Below are 27,442 nucleotides of genomic sequence, written 5' to 3'. Positions count from 1 at the left end.
CCCCCCCCCCCCCCACTCCAGCCTCGTGTGGAGACTGCGGCCTGGCAGGACCCAAGGATGTCGTCAGGAGCCCGCTGTCCTCACGTCTTGCTTCCTGGGTTGTCCCAGGGAGGGACGTGGCCCAGGATGCTGGGACACCCCAGGGGTGGCAGGGCCAGCCCCGTGCCAACTCAAGGTGGACGCGCCTGGGCCCCCGCCCCGCAGGACGAGGCCCAGCGTGGCCGGCGCAGCCGCGGTGGAGCAGGGCGCCCGTGAGATGTGTTGTGGCAGCTGCCCCGCTGCCCGAGGCCCGCCCGGAGCGAACACTGCTGGTGGCTTTAATTGCTTTCACATTCGATAGGCTGGCCTGTGACAGGCCTCTTACACCCGCCCGAGCACCGGCCTGTGCAGCCCCCCCCCCCCCCCACCGCAGCCTCTGGGTGTGTGTGTGGGGGGGGGGCGGCCCCCGCTGTGCAAACTGCAGCCCGGTGAGCCACTCGGCACGCCCGCCTTGGCCCGCCACCTGAGACACGGGGATGGGGCCTCCCAGGATGGGCAGGAGGGGACGTGGGCTGGCTGGGGCCGAGCAGGAGCAGGACAGCTGCCGTCCCAGACGGAAACTTTTCTCCCGCTGCAGCCCCTCACTCCATCTGCTCCCGCCTAACGAGCCTGACGGGTTCAGACGGGACCCCTGGAAGCAGATTCCACAGGGAAAAGTACCGTCCTGTGTGCGTGGGGACCGGTCTGCTGACCGTGGCAGGGTGTGCTGTATGCGTGGGATCCGCCTGCTGACCGCGGCAGCCCCAAGGTCTGCCCCCAGCCTCTGCCCTGCCCGGACCCCCAGCCCCAGCCCTTCCGACGTGCAGGCAGCTGGCAAGCCCCCCTCAAGTGAGGTGCTGCCACCGGGCAGGCTGGTGCCCCTCGGCACAGCCCTGCCTGCACAGGGAGGGGAGAGGCCAGGGACCCTGGCAGGGGCAGCAGACAGACGAGCAGGCGTCGTTACAAAACAAAACATTTTTATTTGGTCCGTTGGAGCCTGAGTCTGGAAACACCCATGGAGAGCCATCCTACAGGGATGGGGACTGACAATTGGTAAAATAGTCTCTGTGTCAGAAGAGCTGGCCATATATACAGGGTTAAAAATATTCACAGCTCAGAGTAAAAGGGGAGTGGACTGCCTCCCGGTGTTTCTCCAGGTGTAAAAGGCCCCCAGGGCTGCCCGCTGACTGGGAGCTGCAGGACACCGAGGCCGGGTGGGGCCCCCAGGAAGCTGGCCTCAGATGTCTGCGGGCAACTGCAGCTCTCTGGCCTGACAGCAACCTCAAGGGAGGACGGCCGGGTGGCCAAGTGGCGGCTCAGCTCCCTGGGCTTCTGAGGTGGGGGAGGAGCAGGGAGGGGCCGCCGGGCCCTACATGTGCCTAGACAGGGAGCCTGCCAGGGATGCGGACACCAAACAGCAGGGCGGGACCTGGGCCTGGCTGGACCCTGACCGGGAGGCTCTGACCTCCAGCCCCCGGGGCATGGCTTCGATCCTGGCAGGCGCTCCAGGAATTGCATAGTGTCGCCAGAGGGGCAGCTGGGACCTTCCCCATCCCTGGCCCTGAGCCCACGGTCGCCAGGCACCTGCCTCCCGGGACACACTGCTGGGACTCCCAAGGACCCCTGCTTGCCTTGTGGGGGCTGGAGGGCAGGGAAGTGTGCTCTGGGGGTAAGCTGAGGCGAGAAGGCTCCTGATCGCATGTCCCATGAGGGGTGGTCCCTGTCCTCACCCCCACAGAAGGTGGTGGTCCCTGCTCAGCCTGGAGTCCCAGTCTCCGACCCCTACACGGGAGCGATCCCTGCTCTCACCCTGGGGTCCTGGCTTCTGACCTGCCCAGATCTGGTTCTAGGAACAGGGCCCCTGGCTGCCTCACCCAGGCAGGAGGCCCCAGGCCCCCAGGGAAGAGAAGCCTCACCTTGGTTTGGCCCTGGCAGTCTGAACCCGACCTGGAGGTGGCCGGTCAGGGGGGCCGGCGCACAGGCCCCGTGTGCCAGAGGCAGGTTCGAGGTATTCTGCTTGGTAGCTGGGAGGCCCTGGGCAGGAGGAAGGGGCAGGGAGGAAGGCCTAGGGGAAGCTACTGCAGCTAGTGGCTCCCTGGGCGGGGTCCTGAGATTCTGGTTCAAGCGGCCTCTGTGGGGGTCTCCCTCATAAAGTGCACGTGGGGGCTGGGAAGGTGGGGTGGTCACAGAGGCCGGGGGCCATGCAGGCCAGCGACTTCCGGCGTGAGAGGGGGGCTGTGGGTGCCCCTGGAGGCCGTCCAGTCACTGAGGAAAGCCTGGGCGGCTTTGCGGTGTGCCAGGCGGTGGGTGATGGAGAAGCCTGCGTTGCCCTCCAGCTGGGACAGGATCACCAGGACCTGCCTGGGGGAGGGGGCCGGTGAGGATGGGGGGGGGGGGGGGGGGGGGGGCGGGGCCCCCCGGGGGGGGGGGGGCGGCGAGGGGAGGGGAGGGGGGGGGGGCGGGGGGCGGGCGTCGAGGAAGCAGCCGGGGCCCGGGCGGTGCCCACCTGTGCAGGGGGGGCACGCTGTCCTGGGTGCGCAGGCTGCCGCGCGTGGACACCACGTTGAAGCTGTCGGAGCAGTCACACTGCACGTGCAAGTAGGACTTGGGATGCCGGTTCTCCACCACCACGATGAGCCCTGCCCAGCCGTGCGTCAGGTAGTAGCAGGTCATGCCCTCGCGTCCCTGGACACCAGACAGCACAGAGTGGGCTGGGACCGGGCCTCCCCTCCTCCCCCCACCCAGGACCCCGCCCGCCGGCCCACCTCGTGCCGCTCGCCCCGGCTCTCCGTGAGCAGAATGATGGCGTCGGCCAGCGTGGTCGGCTGGGCCTCCACGGGCTCCACCATGACCAGCCTGGAGCTGTACACGGCCAGCACGTGGCCGGGCGGCTGCGGGGCGCAGCGCGGGACTCCCGCCGAGGGGCTGGAGGCTGTGGGGGGCGGGAGTTGGGGGCGTGAGTGGGGGAGGCGGGGGGGGGGGGGCACAGCGCGGCCCTCCCTGCGGGGGGGGGGCGGCGGGGTGGGGCTTACCCTGCGAGCCGGCTGGGGGTCCCGGTGCGGCGGGGCTCCAGTGGTTGAAGGCACAGCACACCACAGCGTACTCGCCGGGCTCCAGCATCACGTCGCAGTTGACAAACTTCTTGACCGCGCGCTTGCTGTGGGCCAGCAGGCGGCCCAGGCTCAGGCGGCCACCGCTGCCGAAGGACGCGCGGAACACCAACACGCACAGGTCCAGCAAGTGGCTGTCCCCCGAGTCGGCGCGCCTGCGGCCAGAGGTGGGGCTGCGGTCAGGGGAGTCGCCCCGCCCACCTCCGGCCCCGCCCACCGCCAGCCCAGGGCCCCGCCCACCTGCTGCCCTCCTGGAAGAGGGCAAACTCCAGGGACGCGCGCTCCAGCACCGTGAGAGCAGTCACCCCCACGGGCCCGCTGGCAGAGCTGGGGAAGCAGCCCTGCACACGCGCCTCCTGCCAGTCCGAGTGCACCTTGCAGATGTCCACGGAGTCGAAGTACCTGGGCAGTGAGAGGACAGCCCCGCTGCGCTCGGGTGCAGGCACTTCTGCACCCTCTCCACTCCCTGCCCCAGGGCATCTCCTGGGACCAGGGTGGGGAAGCCCTGGTCCGGGCCTGTTGCCCCTGGACACCACCAGGGGTCCCCAGCCCTGAGCATCATGAAGCGGGGAGGAGGAGGAGGAGGCCCAGCCCTGGCAATACAAGCCCCTCCCTCACTGATTCTGTGCTGAGCTGGATTCTGGAAGGCCCCCCCCCCCCCCCCCCCGCTCAAGCTGTCGGGAAGGGCAGGTGGGGTCCCCAGGGCAGGGCACCACACGATGGGTCAACTGGGGCAGAGAGATCAGGTGAGCCAAGGTGAAGGTGGCTGAAGCACAGGGGCTGCCATGGGGCCTGCCTGCAGCGTCTGGGTACCTGATGAAGTCGCTGTACTCCATCCAGAAGACGCCTTCGCTGCTCCCATGTGGCATGAGCTCGCTGCGCAGGTGCCCTGGCCAGTGCGGCCACTCATCTGACCAGCTGCCGTTCCAGGAGAAGCGGCCCCACGGGTTCCGGAGACGCAGGAGCCTGCGGACCACAGGGCTGAGGGCCATGGCCGTGCCCCCACCGCCTCCACCACACATCCACCCGGCCCCTACCTGGAGCCCTGGACGTCCCGGACATCTAGAATGGAGTAGGCGTGGCGGGGACGCAGGCCCAGGCTCTCGTACGTGGCATCGTCCACCTTCATGTTACCCCCACCACAGGAGGCACCCATGAGGAACCTGCACGGGCAGAGCAGCCTCAGCGACTGGGGGCCCTTAGTAAGCAGCCTCAGCGACTGCTGGCCCTGCCCCCCAGGGGGTGGGGGGGGGATAGGAGGAGAGCGGAAGGTAGCAGGGGTGGGGGGAGGGGGGGTCCTGCCTGTGGGACCCTCATGAGACACAGGGGACTCGGGAAATTGCTGGCCCAGCCCCCTCCGCTGTGGTCCAGGAGCTCAGAGGCCTTGGGCTCCAGTCCCCACAAGCCTCCTGAGGCTGGCTGGTCCTGCCGGCTCCGGGCTGTGGCTCTCGGAGGGCAGCAATACTGCCCACTATCAGCCGAGAGCACAAGGTCTTGGCACTCATAAGCCGTCTCTCCCAGGCCTAAGGTTCTGAGCCCTTCCCACAGACACCCTGGCCAGCGCGTGCCAGGTCTTAGAAGGCAAGCCCCACTCCCACCAGGTGCCTCCGTGGGGCTCTCTCTCCATGCGGCTCTGAGTGGGCCCTGGCAGTCACCAGAGGCCCAACTCAGGATGAGGCCTTCCAGGTCAGGCCAATGGGCAAGCATCCTGCCTGCCGTAAGAGATGCTGGCGAACTTGAGATGCAGGGTGCGGGCCAGAGGGCGCGTGCCCCGGTTCTCCCACCGCTCCAGGCCCCGGCCTGGCCGTCCCCTTGTCTCGCCTCTCCTCCCAACGCCGCTGACCGCCACAGCGCCCGCCCCTCTTACCCAGCCTCCTTAGAACTCAGCATTTTGGCCCAGATGAGGTCAGTGTCAACGGGCTCCTCGCGGGGGTTAGTGGAGCTGACCTGCAGCGCCAGGCTCTCACAGGGGGCACCGGTGAGCGTGGCCAGGCCTTCGATGGCGCGCCCCGCCTGGAGGGCGAAGTAGGAGCCGTGCAGCTTGGCCAGCGCCTTCTCGATGAGCGCCACCCACAGCTGCTTCCGCTGAGCCTACAGGGAGGGGCTGGAGTCGAGAGGCCTGGCGCCCGCCGAGACCCATGATGCCCGCCCCAGGCCCCCCCATCCCGCCACCTGGGAGAAGAGGAGGAAGCCGGCCTCGTCGCAGGGTAGCATGTCGTCCACCAGCACTGTCGTCCACGTGCCGTCCTTGCAGAGCCGCACCTGGTAGGCGCCCTCTGCACACAGGCTGCGTGTGACCATCACCCGCTCGACCAGGTCAGGCCGCTCGGCCAGCACGGCCAGAGCGCTCAGGAACCTGTACGGAACCAGGGCCTTGCTGTGAGCACACTGGGCCGTCCGCTGCCCAGCCCCCCGTGGGCGCCCCGCTCACCAGCAGTTCCCCAGCAGCCCCTGCAGGATGTCCGAGGGCCGGAGAGTGTGGAACACGGACCACGAGGCGTTGTGGTCCCTGGAGACGGAGCAGTTGATCTCGTGGGGCCGCAGCCACTGCCGCACACGCTGCTGGACGCTGTCACCCGCGGGGAAGCCCACAGACTTGGGCCCAGGGGGGAAGCTGTCATCCACGAAGTTCACACTGTTCTGCAAGGGCCATGGCCTCACACTCAGTCTCCTCCTGGCTGAGGCCAGAGCCAGCACCCTGACCGATCTGGAGGTCCTGGCCAAGGCTTTGTGTGAGCCACACCACGCCATGTGGACACGGGGGACACTGCACATCCCCAGCCTGGAAGTTACAGGGATGGCAGGCATGGGGGTGCGGAGAACCTGGGATGGGGAAGCCAGGGCACAAACCGCCAGACAGGCCGTCAGGGTGGGCTGCTGGCAGTGATGGGGGCAGCAACCTGAGGGGGGGACAGACAGTCCCTCCAAGTGACGGGGGGGGGGGGGGCAATGCTCCCCTGGACTCAGGACCCCCACAGCTACAAGGGCAGAAGAGAGTGAGGAAGTGTCCCAACCCCGAGTTTCCGCAGGGTCTCCCTGGCTGGAGGAGGCACCAGGCCTGCCTGTGGCAAGAAGCCTGCACCTGTGTCCCCACCTCCCCTTGGCTTCACCATCTACAGGAGATCACAGCTGAGAAGGGTCAGGAGTATAGACCCTCATGCGTAGACAGGATCAAAGGGCAAGGGGTGGGAGAGCAGGCTGGTGCACAGAGCTTGGGGAAAAGAGTGCTGGTGCTGTCCCTCCGGCCAGAGAAGGACCACCCAGAAAGGACAGAAGGCGCAGACACCTTGGTCGGGGGACGGGGCGGGGGGGGGGGGGGCGGGGTGCCCACAAAGAGGAGAGGTCTGTGGAAGCAGAGTGCCAGACCCGGAGCGGGGCCACCATCAGCAGGGCGCTCACCTCCCGGCAGAAGGCCACGATGTTTTCCCAGAGGGCCTTGGCCTCGCCCTCATCGGTCTGCCGCCGCTTCTCCACGTGCATGCTCTCCCTGCGCCTCAGGGGCGCGACGCCCCGGCGCTGGGCCACGAGGAGCTGGGGCGTGTGACAGGCGGCACAGTGCTTGGCCCTGGGTGTGTTGAGCAGAGTGCAGGCAGGGCAGGCCCACTGGCCTGGGCGCTCGGGCGGCCCCACGAGGACCGGGCAGCTGGCCTTGTGGGCTGAGCAGGGACCGGACTTCTCGGCGCTGCAGTCGGGGCAGCGGGTGGCGAGCTCGCCGTGCTCCTGGAAGCCATGCAGCTTGGAGCAGCCGCACGCGGTGCATCTGGGGGCTGCCGTGGGGTTCCGAAGCGTGCACTTGGCGCATGACCAGGTGGTGAAGTCGGGGCTGGAGGGGCTGGCTGGCTTGTAGCGCACAGTGTCTCCAGCCAGGTCAATGACGTCGCTGCCCGGCACAACACCGCAGGCCTCGCAGCGGGCAGGACTCGCGGGGCCGGGCACAGAGCAGGAGCCACACCGGTGCGGCGCAGGGCCACCCTCAGTGGCCTCCTCCTCCAGCATGCTCAGCCTTTTGCTTGACAGCAGCTCTGCCAAGCGGGAGGCCCCGGCTGCGGTCCGCCCTGGGCCCTGGGGGGGCCCCTTGGAGCCGGCAGTGGGTGAGGGCTGGGTGGCCTCAGGCACCAGTGGCTGCAGCTGGGGGGGAACCTCGCGGCGGCTGCGAGGCACAGGGTTGTTCTGCAGGGTGGGCGAGAAAGGACTGAAGGACGGCGCCCGGGGGGGCTCCTGGTCGGTGGCAGAGGGAGGGTCAGCTTCGGCGCCTTCCCCGGGCTGGGGTGGGGCAGGTATGACGTGGAAGCCGGCGGGGGCCACGATTTCGGGGACCACCAGGGCCTCGGGAGGGATTCTGGGCAGCGAGAGTTTCCGGGGGCCTCCGCAGGCCGAGCAGGAGCTGGCCACGGGCGTGTTGTGCAGTGTGCATCGCTGGCAGGCCCAGCCACTCCCAGGCTCTGCTGCCCTCTCCTGCTCCTCCTCCTCTAACTCCTCTTCCTCCTCCTCCTCCTCCTCCTCCTCCTCCTCCTCGGGCCGCCCCCGAGCTGGCTCTGAGGCCGCCAGCCCCACCGTCCGCACGGGGCCGGCTTCCTCCTTGCAGCTGCCCCTGGGCTCCGCCAGGACCCCATTGATGATGGGCAGCAGGGACGTGCCAGGCACAGGCTCTGGGGCAAAGCCGCACACCTCGCAGGTCTCCTTGCCCAGGAAGTTCCGGAATGTGCAGCGGGCGCAGGGCCATTTCTGCTCCTCCACGCTGAGCCGGAGGATGTGGTCGAGGTCAGGCTTGTGCCGGGGGGCCTCACAGATGGAGCACTGGCGCTGCCCGGCTGGGTTCAGGAAGGTGCAGCGCGCACAGGACCACTCCCCAATCGCGGCCATGGACCCAGGAGAGTGCGTGTGGCTGCAAGGGAAGGTCCTGATCAGTGCAGGCCCGAGTGTCCACCTGGGACAAAGGGGTTGAGCCGCAGGGTCTGTGTCCTTCTGGGCCGTAACAGACATCGGCCCCAAGAGCGCACCCTACGAGGGGCTCGAGGATTCTGAGGAGTCAGGAGCCCTCAAGGCCTCCAAGGGACCTCACAGGTCTGTCCTCAGACCCCTTCTGGAGGGGCAGACCTGTGGGAACAGAGCAATGGGGTCAAGACATGCTGCCCTAGTGGCCACGGCGCTCTGCTGGGGAGGCAGGTAGTCTTTAGCCAGTTCCAGGAGAGAGTATGAGTGAACTTCCTGGACGGGAAAAAGGGCATCCTCAAAAATCTACAGCGAACATCATACCCAGAGGTGACACACTGAGTGCTTTCCTCCCAAGACCAGGGGCTCAGCACTGCTGGTCAGCATTGTACTCGAGTCTCAACCAGAGCAGTTAGGCAGGAAAAAGAGGTAAGAGGCATCCAACTGGAAAGGAAGAAGTAACACTACCTCTAGAAATCCCAAGAATCCACAAAAAATATACTAGAGTTGGGGCGCCTGGGTGGTTGAGTTGGTTGAGTGACCGACTTCAGCTCCGTACCTTCAGCTCCGATCTTGCCTCACACTGTTTGGGACCCTCTGCCACCTGCCCCCCCCCCCCCCCCCCCCCCCCCCCCCCCCCCCCCCCCCCCCCCCGCTCATGTGCGTGCTCTCTCTCTTAAAAATAAATAAACATTAAAAAGAGAAACCACCAGAGCTAATAAATGAATTCAGCAACGTTACAGGGCACGAGATTGACACACAAGCATCAGCTGGGTTTCTAGGCCAGCAAGAGCTTAGGAGAGCAATACCACTTCATCCAAAACAATGAAATATCTAAGGATACATTTAACTAAGGAGGAGAGACTTGTACCTTGAAAAGTACAAAACGTCACTGAAAGAAATCACAGAAGACATGAAGGAATGGAAAGACACCCCCTCGACCGTACGACTTCATACGGTTACAATGACAGTAATTCCCAAGTGATTGATAAAATCAGATGCAATGCAAGCCCAATCAAAATCCCATTTTTCTTTTCTTTTTTGCAGGAATGGAAAAACCTGATTCTAAAATTCGTATCAAACTGCAAGGACACCCCCCTCCCCTCAACTAGCCAAAACAATCTTGCAAAAGAACTCAAGACAAGGACAAAGCATATATCTACATATGGTCTGTGTGACCAACAGGACACAAGTGAGCAGTCTGGAAAACACCCTCACACATATGGTCAAACTTCTTATTTTTTAAGTAGGCTCCACACACAACGTGGGGCTTAAACTCACGACCCTGAGATCAAGGGTCACATGCTCTGCCAATTGAGCCAGCTGAGCACCCCTCGTCAAATGATTTTAGATAAGGGTGCCAAGGCCGCTCAGGTTGAGGGCAGTCTTTTCAACAAATGGTGCTGGGAAAGCAGGATCTAAGCACTAAACAATGAAGTGGGGCCCTTACCTCACACCAGTAACTCCAAATGGATCAATGACCTAAATGTAGGAGTGAGAACTATAAAACTCCTACAAAAAAAACCCAAGTAAATTTTTGGGACCCTGAAGGGCGCCTGGCTGGCTCAGTCAGTAGAACATCCAACTTTTGATCTCAGGGTTGTGAGTTTGAGCCCCACACTGGGCATAATGGCTACTTAAATAAAAAATAAAATAAAGAAAGAAACAAAGAGAAAATTCTGTGACCTTGAATTTGACAATGGGCCAGTTACGACACTAAAAGCACAGGCCAATAAGGGGAAAATCGGACTTAGAATGAACAGCTTCCATGCTTCAAAGGACACAGCGGGACAAGTGAAAAGATCACTCATAAAACGAGAGAGAATATTTGCAAACGTGTCTGACAAGGGTTTTGCATCCAGGAAATATAAATAACTCCTATAACTGAATAACAACAAAAATTCTGTTTTAAAAATGGTCAAAGGATGTGAACGGACATTTCTCCAAAGAGGACACACAAGTGGCTATGGAAGCCTGTGGAAAGATGCTCAACATCACCGGCCACCAGGAAAAGGCAAACCGAAGCCCCCGAGAGGCACCATGATGGCTGGCCGGAATCCACAGTGCAGACGACAACAAGGACCCACGGGCACCGGAGAAGAGAGAACCCGACGCCGCATCGCCAGCGGGCATGCGGAGGCGGCCCTCAGCACGTGACAACTACCACCTGACCCAGCAATTCCTCTCCTGGGTGTGCACCCCCCACAAATGACAACTGGTACCCCGGCACGCACACACATGCTCAGAGCAGATCTATTCACGACAGTCAAAGATGGAAACAACTCAAAGGCCCGTCAGTGAATAAACAGGTAAACGAACTGTGCACTGTTATTTGGCCCTAAAAAAGAATGAAATTCCGACACAGGCAGCAATGTGGATGAACCGTGAACACGTAGAGCTAAGTGAGAGAAAACAAACACAAAAGCACAGAAGACCACACGTTGTGGGAGTCCATTTACAGGAAATCTTCACGACGGGAGACCCAGAGGCAGTAAGAAGTGTGGCGGCCCCCAAGGGCTGGGGACAGCTTCTTCAGGAGCACCGGGGTGATGAAGTCCGGGGACTGGGTAGAGGTTTTGGGCACACACAGTGTGAATGTACTAAATGCCACTGGTCATTCGCTCTGAAATGGTTACTCGATATTGTATGAAGTTCATCTCAAAAAAAAAAAAAAAAAAAAAAAAGAGAACTCAAGGGGAGGGCCTAAGTGACTGGGGGTCATGCCCACTCAGGGCCAACGGCTGGCTCCCCCAGCCCAGCTACTTCTTTGGTCTCTCTGGGGACCCTGGGCAGACATCTGACCACGAAAAGCAGCCTAGCAGTGGTCCAGGCTCACCCGCTGGGTCAAGGGAGGGGCAGGCTGCATCCTGCGGGGCTGGGCACTGCCCACTCACCTGCCCACTACCAACCCAGACCACCGCAGGCCCGCCCTGTGTGGCCCCACGGCACCGTGCGAACCTGCCCTCCCATGGCACGCGCCCAAGCTGCGGGGGCCACGCCCGGTGAGGCCCACCCGCAGCTGGCAGTCCCGTGGGGTTGTGGTGGGGAGCTGCCCAGCCCAGGGGCATCCCGGGGGAGGTGTTGAAGGTCAAAGGAGGCGGGAGAAAGGGGAGAGCCCCTTCCACCAGCAGCTTATCCCGAAGTGCTGGCAGTGCCCAGACCCGAGGGATCCCGTGCCCCTCCCAGGACGGGTGGCTGCAGGGCTGGCAACACTCACAGTGCACCGCACCCTGCCTGGAGCCCCTGTCCCTCGTCCCGAGGGGGCAGCCTGCAGGCACGGCCGTGTGCCCCAGATGCCAGGTGTAGTGGCCACAGAGGACACAGCACCTCCCAGCGGCTGGGCTGTGGCGTGTGCGTGTATGGGTCTAGTGGCGCTGGAGGGCAGTGTGTGTGGGGGGGGGGTGCTCCCGGCTCCTCTGCCGCCTCAGATGGGTCAATGCCTGGGGGCGGAGAGAGCCCTTCGACCTGCTTCTCAAGGGCTAATCTGGGTGCAAGGGGGCGTCTACACTCCATGACACACAGTCTCCTCACCGATTGTAGCTGTTCTGCCTGGCGGAAAAATCAATTGTTCTTTACAAGGCATGAAGCCCGTGCTTCTGATGCTGTTTATGCCAAAACCTTTTGGTTCAGGAAGAAAGAGAAGTTGCCTCTTCAAAAAAACACAAAAAAACAAAACAAAACAAAAACCCAAGCAACAGGAAAGTTTCTCAGGGCCCAGGGCAAACTCTGTGAAGCCACCTTCCCAGCCTGTGTGGCCGAGGCTCAGGAGCCAACACAGCCTTGCCCACAGATGGCAGTGCCCAAGCAGACAGACGGGCGGTGGGGTGAATGGGTGCCAGGCTGGGCTCAGTACAGGCACTCAGCACCAGCAGAGAGGGGCACACGAGCTTTGGCCTTGGCTTCCGTGCTACAAAAAGCCTAAGAAATCTTCCTGGAGACCACTGGGCCCTCCCCCACACTGTTCCCCACTCAGAGAAGGGTCCACAGTCAGGGTGTGGGTCACAGTGTGTGCCCAGAGACACGCACACAAGCATGGGTTAAGTCCTAGGCTGCTTTCACCCCAGCTCCAGGATCAGGGCACGGTCACTCACCCCGCACACCTCACCTGGCTTGGTCGCGGGGGCCACCAGAGCTAATGTGACACTCTGGAGACCGTCCACTCCTGAGCGGGGTCTCCAAAGAAAAGCCCCTGGCCCCGGTGCAGGAAGGGGAGATGACACCTGTTCTAGGACACATCTGCCCTTGGATCCAGGGCTCTGGGGGTCCCAGATGCTCTAAGCAAGGACAGCATGGGGAGGGAGGGGGCCCAATTCCCGTTTGCCCTCCTAATCTGCCAGCTGGCCAGTCTCCCATCTGGGCCCAGTAAACTTGAGGTATGGTGTCTGTTGGTCCTGGCCAGCACCTGGGGACACTGGCGGCATGCGGCAGGTTTTATAGCCATCGTGGTGGACAAAACACACCAGGAAGGTTCTGTCTGGGGTTCAGAAAGGGTTAAATCAAAGTAGTGCCCAAAACTCAAATTTAGCCCTGTGCAGGGGCGGCCCTGGGGATGGCGGCAGTGGCACAGGGGTTCCCAGGACAGGCAGTGGTGAGGGCGCTGTGCTCCCTCACTGACCCCTGCAGCCCACATCTCGGGGTCACTGGGCAGGCTGAGAAGCGGCTCAGAGGTCAGTGACCTGCTGACCAGAGGCCCCTGGCCCTCACCTCCCTCAGGTCACCTCCAACTCCACAACCCCAGAACCCCAGGTCGCCCCGATGTGACACAGGGCCCGGGTAGGAGCTGAGGGCTCACAAGACACTCAGAGAGGCCAGAGCGCCCAAGCAGCCTGGGAGGAAGCAACGGCGTCGGGACCCGGAGCCAAGCCAGACTCCAACACAAAGCGCACCCGAGCGCCACGACACCACACAGTTCAGGACACGGGCTGAGTTGTGTCTTGGGAGGAGCCAGCTGCCCACGGAAAGACTTGAGTTACTCCTTACAACAGAAGGCCAAGTCAATGGGAAACTGAGGCACTTGTCCAGAAAATCCCCACTCCAAATGCCCACCGTGCCCTCAGTCTTCCGGAGCCGCCGGCACCCGGTTCCAATTCAAAAGGGAGGCTACGGAGTTCCTCTGGGGGCACACTGTAAGCTCCCCCTAGTACCCAGGACACGCACGTTTGCAGGAACACGGACGCTAGGGGTCATCAGCGCAGGGTGCAGCACAGCCCTGGGGGGATGCCTTTCCTCCCCAGACAGTTGAGAGTGGTAAGTGGTGTCCACACTCGAGGCCCTCAGTGAAGCCGCCAGACCTGAGGCTGTTAGGGTCCTGGGCAGGCCACGCCAAAAGGTCCGGATGCCCCACTGGCCGTGACCACAGAACCCCCGACCCGAGGTCTCGAGGCAGGCCTAGGTGCCCTCCTCTGGGGTCATCCTCCTCATTTCTGTGTTCCCAGGGCTTGCAGGCGACGATGCCCTCGTCCACCGCTTATGGATTGAGGTGAGTAGCTCCCAAGGCCTGGCGGTGGGTTACAGGGAAGCCGGTGCAACGGGACGGTCCCGGCCAAGGAGACAGCGTGCCCAGGCACGGAGGCTCTCCAGTGAACGGCGCCCTCCAGACTGGCAGAGCGCCCAGTGCGTGTGTGCGCGCGTCCAGGTGTGCGTGAGGGGAAGGGTCCTGAGGGGTGGCTGGGCGTGGGCACCTGCCTTCCTGCCCCATTTCCGGCCATCTGCCTGGTGCAGCTCCCCCCAGCCGTTTCTCATCCGCAGTCGGGGCGTCTGTCAACTCCTCCTGCTTCGCCTGCTGCTCGCCAGGGCACACAGCGACTGCCCCGGGTCTGGCTGGCTGCAGGGGGCAACAGGAGGAGCCGCCGGTGCCCCAGCCCGGGGGAAGAGCCTGGCAGGAGGCCAGAATGAAAGAGTTTGACTCGGTTCGGCAGCGCGCACCAGGATCCAAAGTCTGACGGGCACACGTGTCCCTCAGCACGCTGGGGTGTGGCGTGCAGGGCCCACACCTGGCCTGCTGCTCCTTTCGGCCAGCCCCCGCCCCAGGACCCAGTAAGGAATTACCCCCAGGAAGGAAGGAAGGAAGTGGGAATTTGTGAAAAGCGTGTGGACAGACGGGTCACACGGGGAGATGCCCCACGTCATCAGTCAGGAAGACGCAAACCAAACCACATGGGGGTAGTGCCCCGCACCCGCCAGGGTGTCTGGATTCAACCAGGCAGATGGTCACAAGTGTTGGCCAGGGCGGGGAGAAGCTAGAACCCTCCCCCCCATCACTGGTAGGGACGCACAACGGTACAGCGCTGTGGAACACAGGCTGGCGCTGTCTCAGGAGGTCGGGCAAACTTACAGTGACCCTCGGCAGCTGTACCCCTGGGTCCCCGCCCAAGAGAAAGGAAAACGTGTGTCCGCACAAACGCTTGTACGTGAATGCTCACGGCTACACGATCCATGAAAACCAAGTGGAAACAACCAAGTATCTGTTAACTGAGAAATGGATACAACAGAATGGGGTCCGTCCGTACAAGGGGGTATTTATTATTCAGCCACAAAAAGGAATGAAGCCCTGACACCCACTGTCACGTGGACAGACCCTGAGGAAGTTACACTCGGTGACAGAAGCCAGATGCAAAAGTTATACGATTCCACTGGTATGAAATTTCTCGAAAAGGCAAATCTACAGGCAGGAGGCAGGATGGCTGCTTGGGGAAGGGTGGCAAATGGGCAGGGTCCCCGGGGGCTCAGAGACCTGGGCGTACAACTCTACGGACGTCCAAAACCAGGCAGCTGCACGCTTACAAGGGGGTGAATTTGAGGGCACGCAAGTAGAGACACACAGATGTCTACCCGTGCGTCACCAATACCGTGACGAGGGAACAGAGGAAACTCCTCCTGTCGCTCACTGGGCCACCAGGCCCAGTGCCTCCTGCCACCGGGGTAACTTAGGTAAGACGGCCAGATACCACCACCGGCTGGGCTCACTTCTCCAGCACCCTACAGGGGCCTCCAATGCCATTCCAGAAGGGATATCCGTCAGGACCCTGTCTACTATCCACCTAGCCGGTGACCCCAGAACAGGCCTGGGGTCCAGACACCAGAAGACTGTCCTGCAGAGTGAGCTGCGTCCACAGGAAGTGACGGCCAAGCGCACGCAGCATGGCAGGTGCCTGAGGGAAGGTGTGCCGCCACTGGCGGGAGTCACAAGAGAGCAGGGGCTACCGCTGGAGGTACCCTGAGTGCCTGCTGAGCACGAGGGTCCCCTCTCCAGCGAGGCCACAGGATGGGCCAAAGTCAGGGGTGGGCCATCTGAGCCCATTCCCCACCGAGACCTGAGCAGTGGGCACAGCGCCCAGGCTGCTCCCCACCAGTCATCCCAGAACTCCTGGGGAAGGGTACCCAGGTGACTCAATGGGCGGCCTCGGCGGAGAAACCTGGGCGGAGCCCGGTCGTGCCTGCAGCTGGCTTGGGCTGGCACGTGAAGGCCTGCCCGGGCAGGGGCACCACGGCAGGAGGAGCAGCAGAGCTAGCCCTGTACCTGGCAAGCAGGCCACACAGTCCCTGTCCCAACTACACCAGCCAGCCAGGCCCAGACCCACGCTGCACGTGTGGGGGGAGGGCTGGCGCCCCAGATTTTCTCCAAGAGCCTCTCAAGTCTCGGGCCTTGTGGGGGAAGCGACTTGCCAGAGGATTCTCAGAAACAGGACCCCCCGCCGCCCTCTGCCCAGGAAGGGTCACTCTGACACAACAGCACTCCCGCCCCCTGGGCCCTCCCCTCCCCACCCTCTTACCTTCGGGCCCGGGGACGCGGGGACGGGTGCCGCCGGGTGACCAGGGCACCACCCCAGACGGGCCCCCCGGGGCCGCTCCTACACCAGCCGGCTGCTGCAGGGGGCCCAGGGTAAGGCGGTCCCCCGGGGAAGCCGTGGTCCGACTCGGTCTCGGTGGCCAGCGAGGAGGCGGAGCTCCCCATGGCCCCCGCGGTGGCGGCCGCGCTGAGACCCGGGCCTGGTCACACGCGGCCGGCAGCGGGTGAGGTGGAGCATGGAGGGAGGACAGCGCCCACGCCGGAGACAGGGCGGCCGGGCTGGTCAGTCACACGACAGAAATAAACACAGAGAGAATAAAGAGAAAGAAGAGAAACAGCATGACTCACGGGAATGAACCCCCAAAGCCTGGGGAGGCTCCCCGGGGCACAAGCGACCTCGGGGAGCCAGGGCCCCCGCTCCGCTCCTGACGACCGACCACAGCCAGCCCATCACCTGCCCCTGGGGGGGTCGGGCACGTGTCCCGCTGGTCTTCAGAGGCCCCACCCTCAGGGAGAAAGAAGTCACAGGGTCACGCTTTATTGTAGAGACAAGGCCTGAGGAGCATCAGGCTGAAAGCAGAGGAGCGAGGAAGTGTGCGCAGTGGAGCTGGGCAGCCCGAGGGACGGCCTTCGGGAGGGGGCACCAAGGACCCATGTGGCCCGGCAGAGGCAAGCGGACTCGATCCACCTGCTTCTGCGGAGCCTTCCTGAGGGTGAGCCTCCCAGGCCAGACGGACCCCAAGGGCCCAGGAAGACAAGGGGACTCTGGCAGAGACGGCCTGCCCTCAGGGGAGGCCGTCTGACGCCCCATGGGACGAGGGAGAGAGCTCGAGGCTTGTTCCAAACAAGGCAAGTTCCAATGAGGCTTGGGGTCAAGGAGCCCAGCCCCCAGGGGGCCGGCGGCTGGGGTGGGACCGGGGGAGGCCTCCGTGCAGCGCAGGCCAGTGGGCGTCCAGGCTCTAGAGGGCCACGGGGACAGGGTATGTGGGTGGGGCCAGAGGCTCCCCGAGCCGAGAGTGACCAGCAGCACACACGCGGCTCTGGAGGCCAGGGCCGGGACAAGTTTGGGTCCCCTGCCCCATAAGAGCTCCAGCCAGATCACCCGGGTCCTGTGCACAGCCTTGCCTTGGAGGGATGGGGACGTGGGTGGGACAGAGCAGCGCCAGCCCCCACCACTCGGGCCTCCCCACGGGGCACCGCCAGAGCAGATTCTGGGAGGCAGAGACCCCGTGGCCTGCAACACCGACGCCATCCCGCCCCATCCATGAAGGAATGTCTGCGGGCACCGACCCACAGGGGCCGCACGAGCCACAGATGCCCTTTCCAGTCGCCCGGCAGCCGTGTGAGGAAGGTAAAACACATGAGCGGACTCTGAAAGATGCATCTTATGCAACCCAACACATCCTAACTGTCCCCGCGTCGGCGTGACATTGAGGTAAAACCACGTGTGAGCTAGTGATACGTTTCCAGGCGAGATCCTCGGACTCCGCTGTGATGGCACCCCTTCGTGTGGACGAGACGAGCTCGAGTCAGACCCCGAACAATCAGAACAGCCCCCTGGACTCCGGTCCACGCGGGAGCCCCTCCTAGGAAGGGCCCGAGTATTTCTGACCCACCTTTCACAGCCAAATCCAGGGCAGAGGGGCCTGAGGTGGGGCCATATGCACTGGAGGGACCGCAGACGCTCAGGCTTGGCTCCAGGGCTGGGGCGTCCCTGACCAAGAGCTCTCTGCCTGTGCCCCCCCCGGGAGAGCAGAGGGCCGGTGGGGGGTGGACCGTGCCACCTGCCCTGAGTCAGTGCCAGCACCACACGTACCCGAGGCAGGCAGAGCTGAGGAGAAACCAGCCCCCAAGCAGAGTGAGGGTGTGGCCCCAGGCTTCCCAGGGGGATGTGACTCTGCCCGGAAGGAAGAGGTCTCAAGGCCCTCGCACAGGCTGGGCGTGCTGTCCGAAGCACCAAAGCACCGAAGCACCGTCGAGGACCCACCGGCTCCTCAGTAAGGCCCAGAACAGGTCTTCGGCGGCAGGGCGGTGAGCACTTAGGCCTGTCCCGGTCGCTCGGGGAGCCCTGCACGTGGCTCCCTGAGCAACAGCCTCCTGACATGTCTTTGGGGAACTGGGACCCTTCAGGCCCCATCTGGGGTGGGCTATGTGGTAGCAGCCCAGCGTCTCCTGGGAGGGCAGAGGCAGCACAGGGTCCCTCTCCCCAGGGGCTCAAGACAAGGGGTGCCCTGCAAGGGGAAGTGCTCCCCAGAGAGCAGCTGGCTCCAGAGGGCCTCTCTGGGACCGCCAGGGAGGACGGCACCCTGCATCCCATCCTCCGTCTGGGCCCCACTGGGAGTAGTGAGACCCCACGAAGGAGCACCCTGGTAGAGTGAGGCCCCCTGGGGAATGGCCACCAGCCCCGTGCTAACCCGAGAGCGCCACCTGTGCGAGGTGACGTGCGGGAAATTCCGCCAGGCACGCTGGTCAGTCCCGGACTCTCACGCTGGCTCCGCGCCAGAACAACCAGGCACGGGGACATTTCCACACCCTGTTCCACAGGCCCTGCCCCTTAAGACGAAACCCAGGGGAGGGCCTCCTGTGGGGCAGAGCACACCCCGACCCCAGGTGACGGGCGTCACGCCGCCCTCCTCTCCTGCAGGGCCTGCTGGGTGGGCAAAGCCCTCGCCCAGGCGAAAGAGTGGACACGGGCCACACATCCACACCTCCTGCATCTTCGCTCATTCAGCAAACACCCGTCAGGTGCCCGCGTGGGCCAGGCAAGCGACAACACTCGAACCCTGTGCGTGAAGGGCGCCCCTTCCGCTGCCGTGCCTTAGGACAAGCGCGATGAACATCACGTCTCTGGGGGGAAGCCAGAGCGCACACGGTGGTGGCGCCAGACTCCCGCGACGCGCAAAGGGCAGCGTGCTCGGTTGGCAACGTGGCGCCGAGGGCAAAGCCCTGCCCGCAGCCTGACAAACCACCCGGGCCCCCTCGGCCTTGTTCGGGAGCCGCTGCCCTAGATTTAAACGGGGCAGTGGCCTAGATCTGGCCTCATGGAAGCCCGGAGGTAGGGCTGCAGTGACCAGCAGGGGCTGAGCGGCCTGTCCCCCGGCGGGGGGTGAGGCGTGCGCCTGGCAGGGCACGACCCGCCCAGAGGGACCAGCACGAGAAGGGCTGGATGAGGACTACTCCGTCCGCCCACCCACCTCCCCTGCCCCCGTGGGCCCTCTGAGAGGGTGAGCACTGAGACGTCGGCGGGCGCAGGGCGGGGAGAGTAGGGGTGGAGTGCTGAGGTGCGGGGGTCAGGTGAGCTGCTTCCGCCAAGTGAGAGTTCACCCGGGTGACACCCAGCAGGGCCCACCCACCCCGCAGGGGTCACCGCGACTTGTCAACCGAGAAGACTACGGGCAAGTAAAAGCCACGGTTGGGGGGGGGGGTGGTGAATACACAGTATGGGTCACGCCCCAGGAGCCAATCGGGGTGTTTATGGCCCACTATGTCCTGTGCTCCTGGGTCCCTTAGTCCCGTGTGGCGATGACCCGGGTTCCACACAGCTGTATGCTGCCTAATGATGCCTCTTTCCGTATGCACACTCCTCGCCCAAGCCCCTCCCCAAACACGCAGCACCACGACTATGTCCACGCTGCACATGCTCCCCGTGCTGTGCTAGTTCTCCCCGGGTGAGAAGGCGAACTTTGTGTCCCAGCTCCACAACACCCCCACCCAGGTGTCCCAGGGAGCAAGTCTACACGCACCTCCCAGTCCCACAATAAGGGTGAGAACCACAGCAACCCTGACAGGCCGCCTGAGGTCAGCCCCAGGACCGGCCCACGGGGGTGGGCACAGGGGGAGCAGCCTGCTGGGGGGGCACGGGGGAGGGGGGCACAGGGAGGCATGGGGGGAGCAGCTTGCTGGGGGGGAGAACGGAGGGGGCACGGCGGGGAGCAGCCTGCTGGCAGGGGTGGGGGGACAGGGGGGAGCAGCCACCCTGCTGAAGCCCAGGATCGCACCCAGCAGACACAAAACCGGTCATTCAGCACCCCCACAGCCTGAGTGCAATCGGGCCGGACCCGCCCTGGGGAGAGCCAGACTTCGACCTCCCTGTACCCCAGGACTGACAGGACAGCACTCTCCCTCAAAGGCCATCCCGCCAGGGTGCCGGAGTCGGGGCTGGACCACCAGGCGAGTAGGGGTTCCCTGCAGCACGCCCTGATGCAAGGTGGCCCCGAGAGCCAAGCTCTCTCTGGGCAGGGCGAGGGGTTGCCTGCACTGCACACGAGCCCTGTGGCCCAGACGCACCCACGGCCCTTGGGACGGGGCCCTCCCAGCGCTTCAGGTGCCAGACCCTCCACGCAGAGGGAAGGCTCCGTGACAGCAGGCTTGCCGGCGGTACATCCACCCGGAGGGCACTCCCTTTCCTGGAAGGTTCTGGACTCTGGCCCTGGGCCTGCACACCCACCCCCAGGTTTATCAGCACGAGCCAGAGTCCACTCCGTCCAGGCTCTGCCTCTCATCCCCGGGCCAGGGTCACACGAAGGCTGTCCTACCCTGGGCACGTGGGCCTGGACGAGGAACAACACTCATTGTCTAGGCCGTACGCCGTCCGGACGGTTCCCTGAGGAAAACGTCCAGATGGGAGCCTGGTGGACACCTCATCCCTGAAGAAGCACTTGCAATTTTAGGGGCGGCGCCCAGAAAGGGTCTCAGAGGTCTCTATTTTTAAGTACGATCGTGGAGTTGTCTCGACATATTTTTTAAAGAGTACTGGGGCCAAAAGTTGGGTCCTGCGCAGTCATAAATATGGGACATTGATTTATGTATTTATTTGTCATTGCAGCAAATTGATGGATTCCCCTGTCGTGCTAGACCCTGACGTGCCAGGGAGCAGGACAACGCTTCCAAGGTTGGTGGCTGAGGGACTAGGTCCCTTTAGAAGCTGCATCTGTCCCTCACCCAGAGAAGGCTAGGGGCTCCAGGACAGCTGCGTGGCTCACCAGCCCCTTGCTGCCTGCTTCAAGACCCCTGAACTCCATGGGCCAGCCAGGGTGGCAGACGGGGCTGTTGAAGACCCTGAGTCCTCAGGGGACAGGGGCTGCCAGAGAAAGCTGCCCAAGCGGGCAGGGCTCCAGGCCAGCAGCTTGCCAGCTACGGAGATTCACCTGGACTCAGACCCCAGCACCACCGGCCACTCTACCCACCGACGGGGCAACCGTGTGCAGCTGTGCTCCTTGGTACGGGATGACCGCGGTGGGGAGGGGCACCGGCGGCCTGCTCGGTCCTTCAGGCCAGAAGGGCCCAGACTCCGCCTCCCTGTGGCCTCCTCCACCAGCCCTCTGTTGCCCCTAGGCAAACACAAGGCCGGTCTCCCCCACCTGCTTCGCAGGCCACTGTGCCCTGGGAGGTGATGTCACCAGCCTGCTGAGCTCAGAGAGCCAGGTGCAGGGTGAAGGTCGTGGGCCCCGAAAGGGTACCTAGCACTTCCCGTTACCGAACTTGAAAGGAACCATACTCTGTCCCAAACCCTTGCCCTCGGGACCAGGAGCTGCCGCCTGAGGGCACTACAGGATGGCGGTCACGCTCGTCGGCATTTCTGGACCTGTCCACGTCAGTCAGGTCCCGGCGCCGGGGCACATGGAGCACCTCTGCTCGTCACAGGGAAACAGGCGGCCAGTGACCGGGGAGAGGAGAGGAGGGCCTCTCCAGACAGACGCACTCACTCACGGGGGTCTCGGGGCTGCCTGCACGGAGGGGAGCGGGGTCACTGAGCATCCTTGAGTCTGTGGAGGCCTACACCACCTCAGCTGTGCATCGTGAGAAAGCGTACACATTCCAAAACGCTGTTGTCAGAGGAACAGGGACCTTCTCAGGGTCTCAGTTTCTTAGTTCACAGGTTCAATATTGTTTAATGTCAGATGATATGTTCTACAGGGAAAGAAAAAGCACCAGATGTACCCCCTCACTTGGGGCGCCTTCCTTGGCTAGGGAGGCCTGGTGGCCTCTGGCCTCACAGCAGCACAGGTTTCACGGGGCCGTGGGGACACCTAGCCTGAAGCTCACTTTAAGGGAGGAAGAAGGTGAGTCGGGGAGTCGGGGAGCCGTGCAGCCTAGGTCCCAGGAGCTCAGGCCTCCCTGCGGCCACTGTTCCCGAACGGCAGGGTTCCAGAATGTACCACCTCCCTGTTAAGTGGAGGGAGGGGACTATCAGGCCAGGGCAGACGGTCCTGGAGTTCAAGGTGAATTTAATTGCAAAGGGCAACGTTTTGGAGAAGTGTGGATGCTGGGAGATGGAGCTCCAGAACGAACCCCCTCCGCCTCAGGTCCGGGCTGTGACAGCAGGGGTGGGTAGGGGCTGCAGTGAAGGCCTCCTCTGGACAGACACAAGTGACACCGATGGGCAGCAGCTATCCACCCGCTCTCCTCCCTGACTACCTGACAGCACCGTCCAGGCACGTCCCTCAGCCTGGCCACCAGGGAGGTGGGGACAAAGCATGCAGAAGCAAGAGAAACAGGGCACGGAACAGCCACCATGTGTCCCACTCCCATCTCCTGCAAATCCACCCCTGGTACCCAGACTAGTCCTTGTGGAAGGGACGGAGTCACTGACTTCCCGAGCGGCCCCTCCTGGGGTGTCTGTGCTGGGCCAGGACAGCCCTCTGTCCTCCCACAGCCCCCGGCCCCTGGCCCCCTGCACCCAGTCGGCCCTGTCCTGGCGGCATTCACACAGCTGTCTGCCAAGCCCCTACTCAGACCCTGCAGGGACCCACAGAATGATGGGGTGTGGCTGGGCAGGTCTCTAAGCTTGAGAGACGGAAGCAGCCCAACCTTCGTTCACAGAGGGCGGAAGCCAGCAAGGCCACGGTTAATTCCCCAAAACGTTGTGGGGTGCCATTCTGTACTCCCCTGGGAGGCCTGGAGCTACCTGCCAGCAAGCAGCTGGGGAGCAAGCAGCTCAGGGAGCACCTACTCGGTGTGGACGGGACACCGCTGAGCACCAAGGGCCCGCATGCGCACAAGGAGCCAGGGACAGGGCCCGAGAGGTGGAGTCGGAGCCCGGCACAGGCTTCCTGGGTGTTCTCGGCAGAGCAGGAAGGGAAGAAGGTGGGGGAGTCGGAGTCCATGCCGAGGAGCTCTGCACAAGAGATTGGGCAACAGACACGATCACAGTCCTGCTCTGGGACATTCCCGGGGTGCTGGTGCTGAGTAATGGGGTGCAGGGCGGGACCAGAGGAATGGAGCACTGAGGAGGTGTTGGCAGCCCAGGTAGGAGGGGAGAGCAGAACCAGGGCTGAGTGACCCCAGAGCTCGTTCCGGACGCCCGGAGCCGGAGTGTCCCTGCTTGGGATGCCGGCCCAGGCTTTGAAAATCTGATGAGGAAGCCACCCAAGGCACCCCATGCCTGTCCCCACTCTGATGTGGGCCTCTCACTGCAGCCTCACACTCCGGGGGAGAGCAGGAACCCAAGACATTCATGGACACACGTGACCAGTCACCAAGGCTTCCTGGTTCTTCAAAAAGCCTAACCAGGGGCGCCTGGGTGGCGCAGTCGGTTAAGCGTCCGACTTCAGCCAGGTCACGATCTCGCGGTCCGTGAGTTCGAGCCCCGCGTCGGGCTCTGGGCTGATGGCTCAGAGCCTGGAGCCTGCTTCGGATTCTGTGTCTCCCTCTCTCTCTGCCCCTCCCCCGTTCATGCTCTGTCTCTCTCTGTCCCAAAAATAAATAAAAAACGTTGGAAAAAAAATTAAAAAAAAAAAAAGCCTAACCAGTTTGTTTAACCACACCCTCCCGTGCCTGAGGTACACGGGGGGGGGGGGGGGGGATGGGATGGGGGGCAGGCAGAGGCTGCTCTGTGTCCAACAGCCACGAATGCAAGCCTGTGGGTGGCTACCCCCTGGGGCTCTTCACCCACCGTGGGTCCAGAAAAGACACCTGCGGTCTTCGAGGGATATTTCAGGGCAGAATACTCTTTCCAACTGCTGCAAATGTAACAGGCCATGGAACCAGGACGTACAAAGGCAGCCTCGCGGGTTGGAGACCTGGATGTGCAGCCTCCTGGGCCCCTTGGCCTCAGTCTGCTCGTCTGAAAGCAGGACTTACCAGGGAGCCACCCAGGACAGGGGCCCGGAGAGCTGGGTGAAGGGCAGGGGACCCAGAGCAAAGACGCAGGACCCGAGATCGGAGGTGCCAGCCTGGCAGTGTTATCGCTGAGCCCTGGACTCAGCAGGGCTTAAACCTGGCTCTCGGGAGGTCACGAGGTCACCGGCCCGTGGGCCCAGAATCAACTCAGAGAGATTTTAGAGGCGGAAGGGAAGGGAGAGAAGTGCTCCTTCTGGGAGCAGAAAGTAAGATGTGCCCGACCCGAGGCCAGGCTGAGTGTGGCCCCCTGACTGTCTGGGGCCCTCTTTCTGTGAGTCAGACCAGGGAAACTCTCTGCTCACATCTGAGAAAGTCAGAAGTGGAGGGATGCAGTGACTTCCCCTTCCTGCTCTAGCCCAGTCTCTGGGGGGACGGAGGGGGTCACGGACATGGCACAGCCCACTAGACCTGGCCCGACGAGGGGCTCAGGGAGGAGAGCAGGCTCAGCTGGGCCTGTCTGCCCTCCCAGGCCTGGTGGCCCAGGAGCCCTGTCGCCTGCAGTCCGGTCACAAACTCTCCTGCATGAAGCGCCCCTCCCCCCCACTCCCGTCCCCGCGCGCCCCCGAGCCACCCAGTCAGGGCCACTTGACCACACAAGGGTTCACTGGTCAGTATGAGAAGGGGTGGCCAGCAGCCTGGCAAACGTTCTCAGGGGCCACCCCCTGTAACTTCCCTGTCTCCGGAGAGCCAAACCAAGAGAAAGAGGAAGTGTGGGGTGGCCGGAGGGCGCCGCCCCCGGGGAAGTGCCCGGAGACGCGCTGTGGGCAGGGATGCGGGGGGCAGCAGGGGGCACATCCCCTAATGCAAGCGGGATCAGGACAGGCCTGGAAGATAAGGGCACTCAAGGGCAGCAGGGGCTGAGGCCGCTTCCAGCGTCCGCAGCACCCCGGGGCTGGTCTCCCAGTGACCCAGATGACCCAGGTCCGCGCGCGCTCCCCTCCCGGGCGGCGCCCCCAGCCCTGCTCGGGCTCCGGCCAGCGCTCGGAAGGCGCCGCCCGCCGGGCCCGGGTCCGGCGGGGGTCCAGGCCGCGCCCCCGGCCCAGCCCGGCCCGGCCCGGCCGGACTCACCTCCGCAACCTGGCGACGCCTCCTCAGTCCCCGCGGCCCGGACGGCGCGGCCCCAGGCCTGCTCGCCGGCGCCGGCCGACCCACAACTTCTGCCGCCGGCCTCCCGCGCTGAGCGGCGGAGCAACCGCGCGGCCGGCCCGGCCCCGACCCGGCCCGCGTCCGGCGCCCGCCCTACGCCGCCTCCGTAGCGTAGCGCCCGGCCGGGGCCCCGCGGCTACGGCGCGCCCGGGGCGCACGCGGCGCTGTGAATCGCGCGAGCGGACTACCGCTCCCACAGGGCCGCGCGGCACCGCCAGGACGGAAGCTCGGGGAGGTGGCCGGTGCGCGACGCAGGCCGGGAGCTGTAGTCCTCGGGTGTTGGCCAACAGCCGCTGCGACCGTCTCCGTCCAGGGGCCCGCCGACTTCCCGGGCCTCCCCGCCCGCCAGCACCGCTGGAGAATGCCAAGACCCGCGCCACGGGCGGCGCTGCGGGTCGGGTCTGGCTCGGAGTGATGGAAGGGATCCTTCCAGGAGAGGACTGCGCTGCTGCTCCCAGAATGCCCTGAGCTGGAGGAAGGGGCGGGACTTCCACCCCGCCGGTCTCTGAACTTCAGGCTATGCGTTGCAGGCCCAGGTGTGGTGCTGCGGTTGCTTCCGCGGCTGTCTGGAGGAGCGCCCGACTAGGCCCTGGTCCCTCCGTCTCCATGGGGCCCGCAGACCTCCGTGATGTCCTCCCAGGGTCTCCCTAGCCCTCTCACCTCCCCTCTTCCCATCGGCCGCAATTCTCTTTGCAACTTGTCTGCTTCCGCGGGTCCTCCCAAGGCTTCGTGGTCAAAAGCTCCGGTTTTGGTGGGACCGACCTGGGTGGAGACACGGCCTGGGCACTTACAGCGTGACTTGGTCACATTACTTCTGTGAGCCTCGGTTTCCTTCTCGGGGAAGGGGGACGAAGTGAGATACCACCCACGGCGCGCTCAGCCTCGTGCCTGACAGGAAGACCCCTAAACCCGGGAAGCTGCTGTTGCTCCACGGGGGCCTCGAAACACACCCGCCCCGCCGCCACCACCATTCACAAAAGAGCTTCCTAGGTCCGGTCTCGACCGTGAAGTTCCCTTTGGACGGCTTGAGGTCACCCAACCAGAGGTCACGAAACTGGAGGCCCCTGTGCCGCCTAAATGTTCGGAGGCAGCAGGACATGCAGTAAAACGTTCACTTGCAGCCGAAGCACAGGGAGGCTGTGGAATGGGGAGCCAGGATGCTGAGGGCAGAGCCCTAAAGACTCGTCGTGTTCAGGGGGCACTTGGGGAGCCTGAGGAGGCACTGGTCATGCAAGAGACAAGAAAAACCAGGCATGTAGTCTAAGAGAGTCAGGAAGAGTACTTGGCTGTGGCTCAATTCTGCCTCCAGATAGGGTAGAGTTGGGTTTTGTTTTTTGTGTTTTTTTAACTGTTTTGAGAGAGACATAGCATGGGGGGGGGGGGGCGGGGGGAAATCCCAAGCAGGCTCTGCAGGGTCAGTGACGGGCCCATTGTGGGGCTCAAACTCACAAATCCGCACCTAAATCAAGAGTCGGATGCTTAACAGACTGAGCCATCCAGGTGTCACACTTAGAATTTAAGTGGAAGCTTGGTTTGTTTCAATGTCCAGAAAATCTAAGCTAACCTCAGTAGGACCTACAGGGACAGAGCTCAGTATTCCCAGGAGACCAAGCCCCAGGAAAACCTCTCTCTGACTCTCCACATGCTGCAGCCGGGATGGTGCCCCTTCCTGAGTTCTCTAAGCAGCAAGCTTGTGACTTGCCTGTCCCTAGCTCCCCCCCGCATGATGGCTGTGGAATCACAGAAGATAGTCAAGGGCCAAACTCCACAGGTCCCCTTCCCTCCCCTGCCCCTTCCAAAGCACACTGCCTGGGGTGGCTGTGTTTCAACTGGTATCATGTAACTTCCCAACAAGATAAGCAACTGAATCGAGATTCCTGTCAGCTCACTGCAGAGTTTTTCAGAGCCAGGCCATACACCAGGGGCGTTGGGGGCGGGGGGGGGGGGCGGTTAAGGAGAGAGGAGCATTCCTGCCCTTCCCAGCAAGGGGCCAGGGCCTGTTGTCAAGGGGGAGGAAGCCCAGTCACTACAAGCGGGCCTCAGGAGGAGTTTTCAGGACTGTGGAGTGGCTCTGTGTCCAAGGAAAGGGGAGGGAGCTGGAGAAGGGTTGGAAAGGGCCGAACACAAACAGCCCTGTGTATCTGTGGGAGGCGTTGGCTCAAGCATCCCTGTGCAGATCCCACGTGTGCGCATGCTGTCCTCGGCTTTGGGACACAGCAGTAGACGACATACCCAAAGACCTTCACGGAATGGAGATTCTAGCGGGATTCGGGCACAGGGACCCTCGGTGGTGGTACGCACATGCTGGACCAGGGGCAAGTGGGCC

The 27,442-nt window shown here is 63.5% G+C and overlaps 1 protein-coding gene across 5 annotated transcripts; it reads right to left on the bottom strand.

Annotated features, from left to right (window-relative positions):
• Positions 1 to 978: 978 nt before the first annotated feature.
• Positions 979 to 25,559, bottom strand: CAPN15 (calpain 15). Of its 5 annotated transcripts, none has more exons than XM_049639082.1 (13): positions 25,039 to 25,559; positions 15,833 to 16,128; positions 6,528 to 8,013; positions 5,560 to 5,768; positions 5,301 to 5,484; positions 4,996 to 5,219; positions 4,166 to 4,291; positions 3,942 to 4,109; positions 3,369 to 3,530; positions 3,051 to 3,283; positions 2,784 to 2,950; positions 2,525 to 2,703; positions 979 to 2,379 (listed from the first exon to the last, which is right to left on the bottom strand). In XM_049639082.1, the coding sequence occupies exons 2-13, from the start codon at positions 16,012 to 16,014 to the stop codon at positions 2,202 to 2,204; spliced, it is 3,498 nt and encodes a 1,165-aa protein (XP_049495039.1). In that variant the 5' UTR covers positions 16,015 to 16,128; positions 25,039 to 25,559; the 3' UTR covers positions 979 to 2,201. The 5 variants fall into 5 exon arrangements, 4 of the variants coding, with proteins under 4 accessions (XP_049495039.1, XP_049495040.1, XP_049495042.1 ...); XM_049639083.1 differs by having other exon boundaries at positions 3,942 to 4,094; XM_049639084.1 differs by having other exon boundaries at positions 2,282 to 2,375.
• Positions 25,560 to 27,442: the final 1,883 nt, after the last annotated feature.

This window comes from Panthera uncia, chromosome E3, assembly GCF_023721935.1.
Source record: "Panthera uncia isolate 11264 chromosome E3, Puncia_PCG_1.0, whole genome shotgun sequence".
Lineage (NCBI taxonomy): Eukaryota > Metazoa > Chordata > Mammalia > Carnivora > Felidae > Panthera > Panthera uncia.
This window is presented reverse-complemented; position numbering and strand designations above follow the sequence as displayed.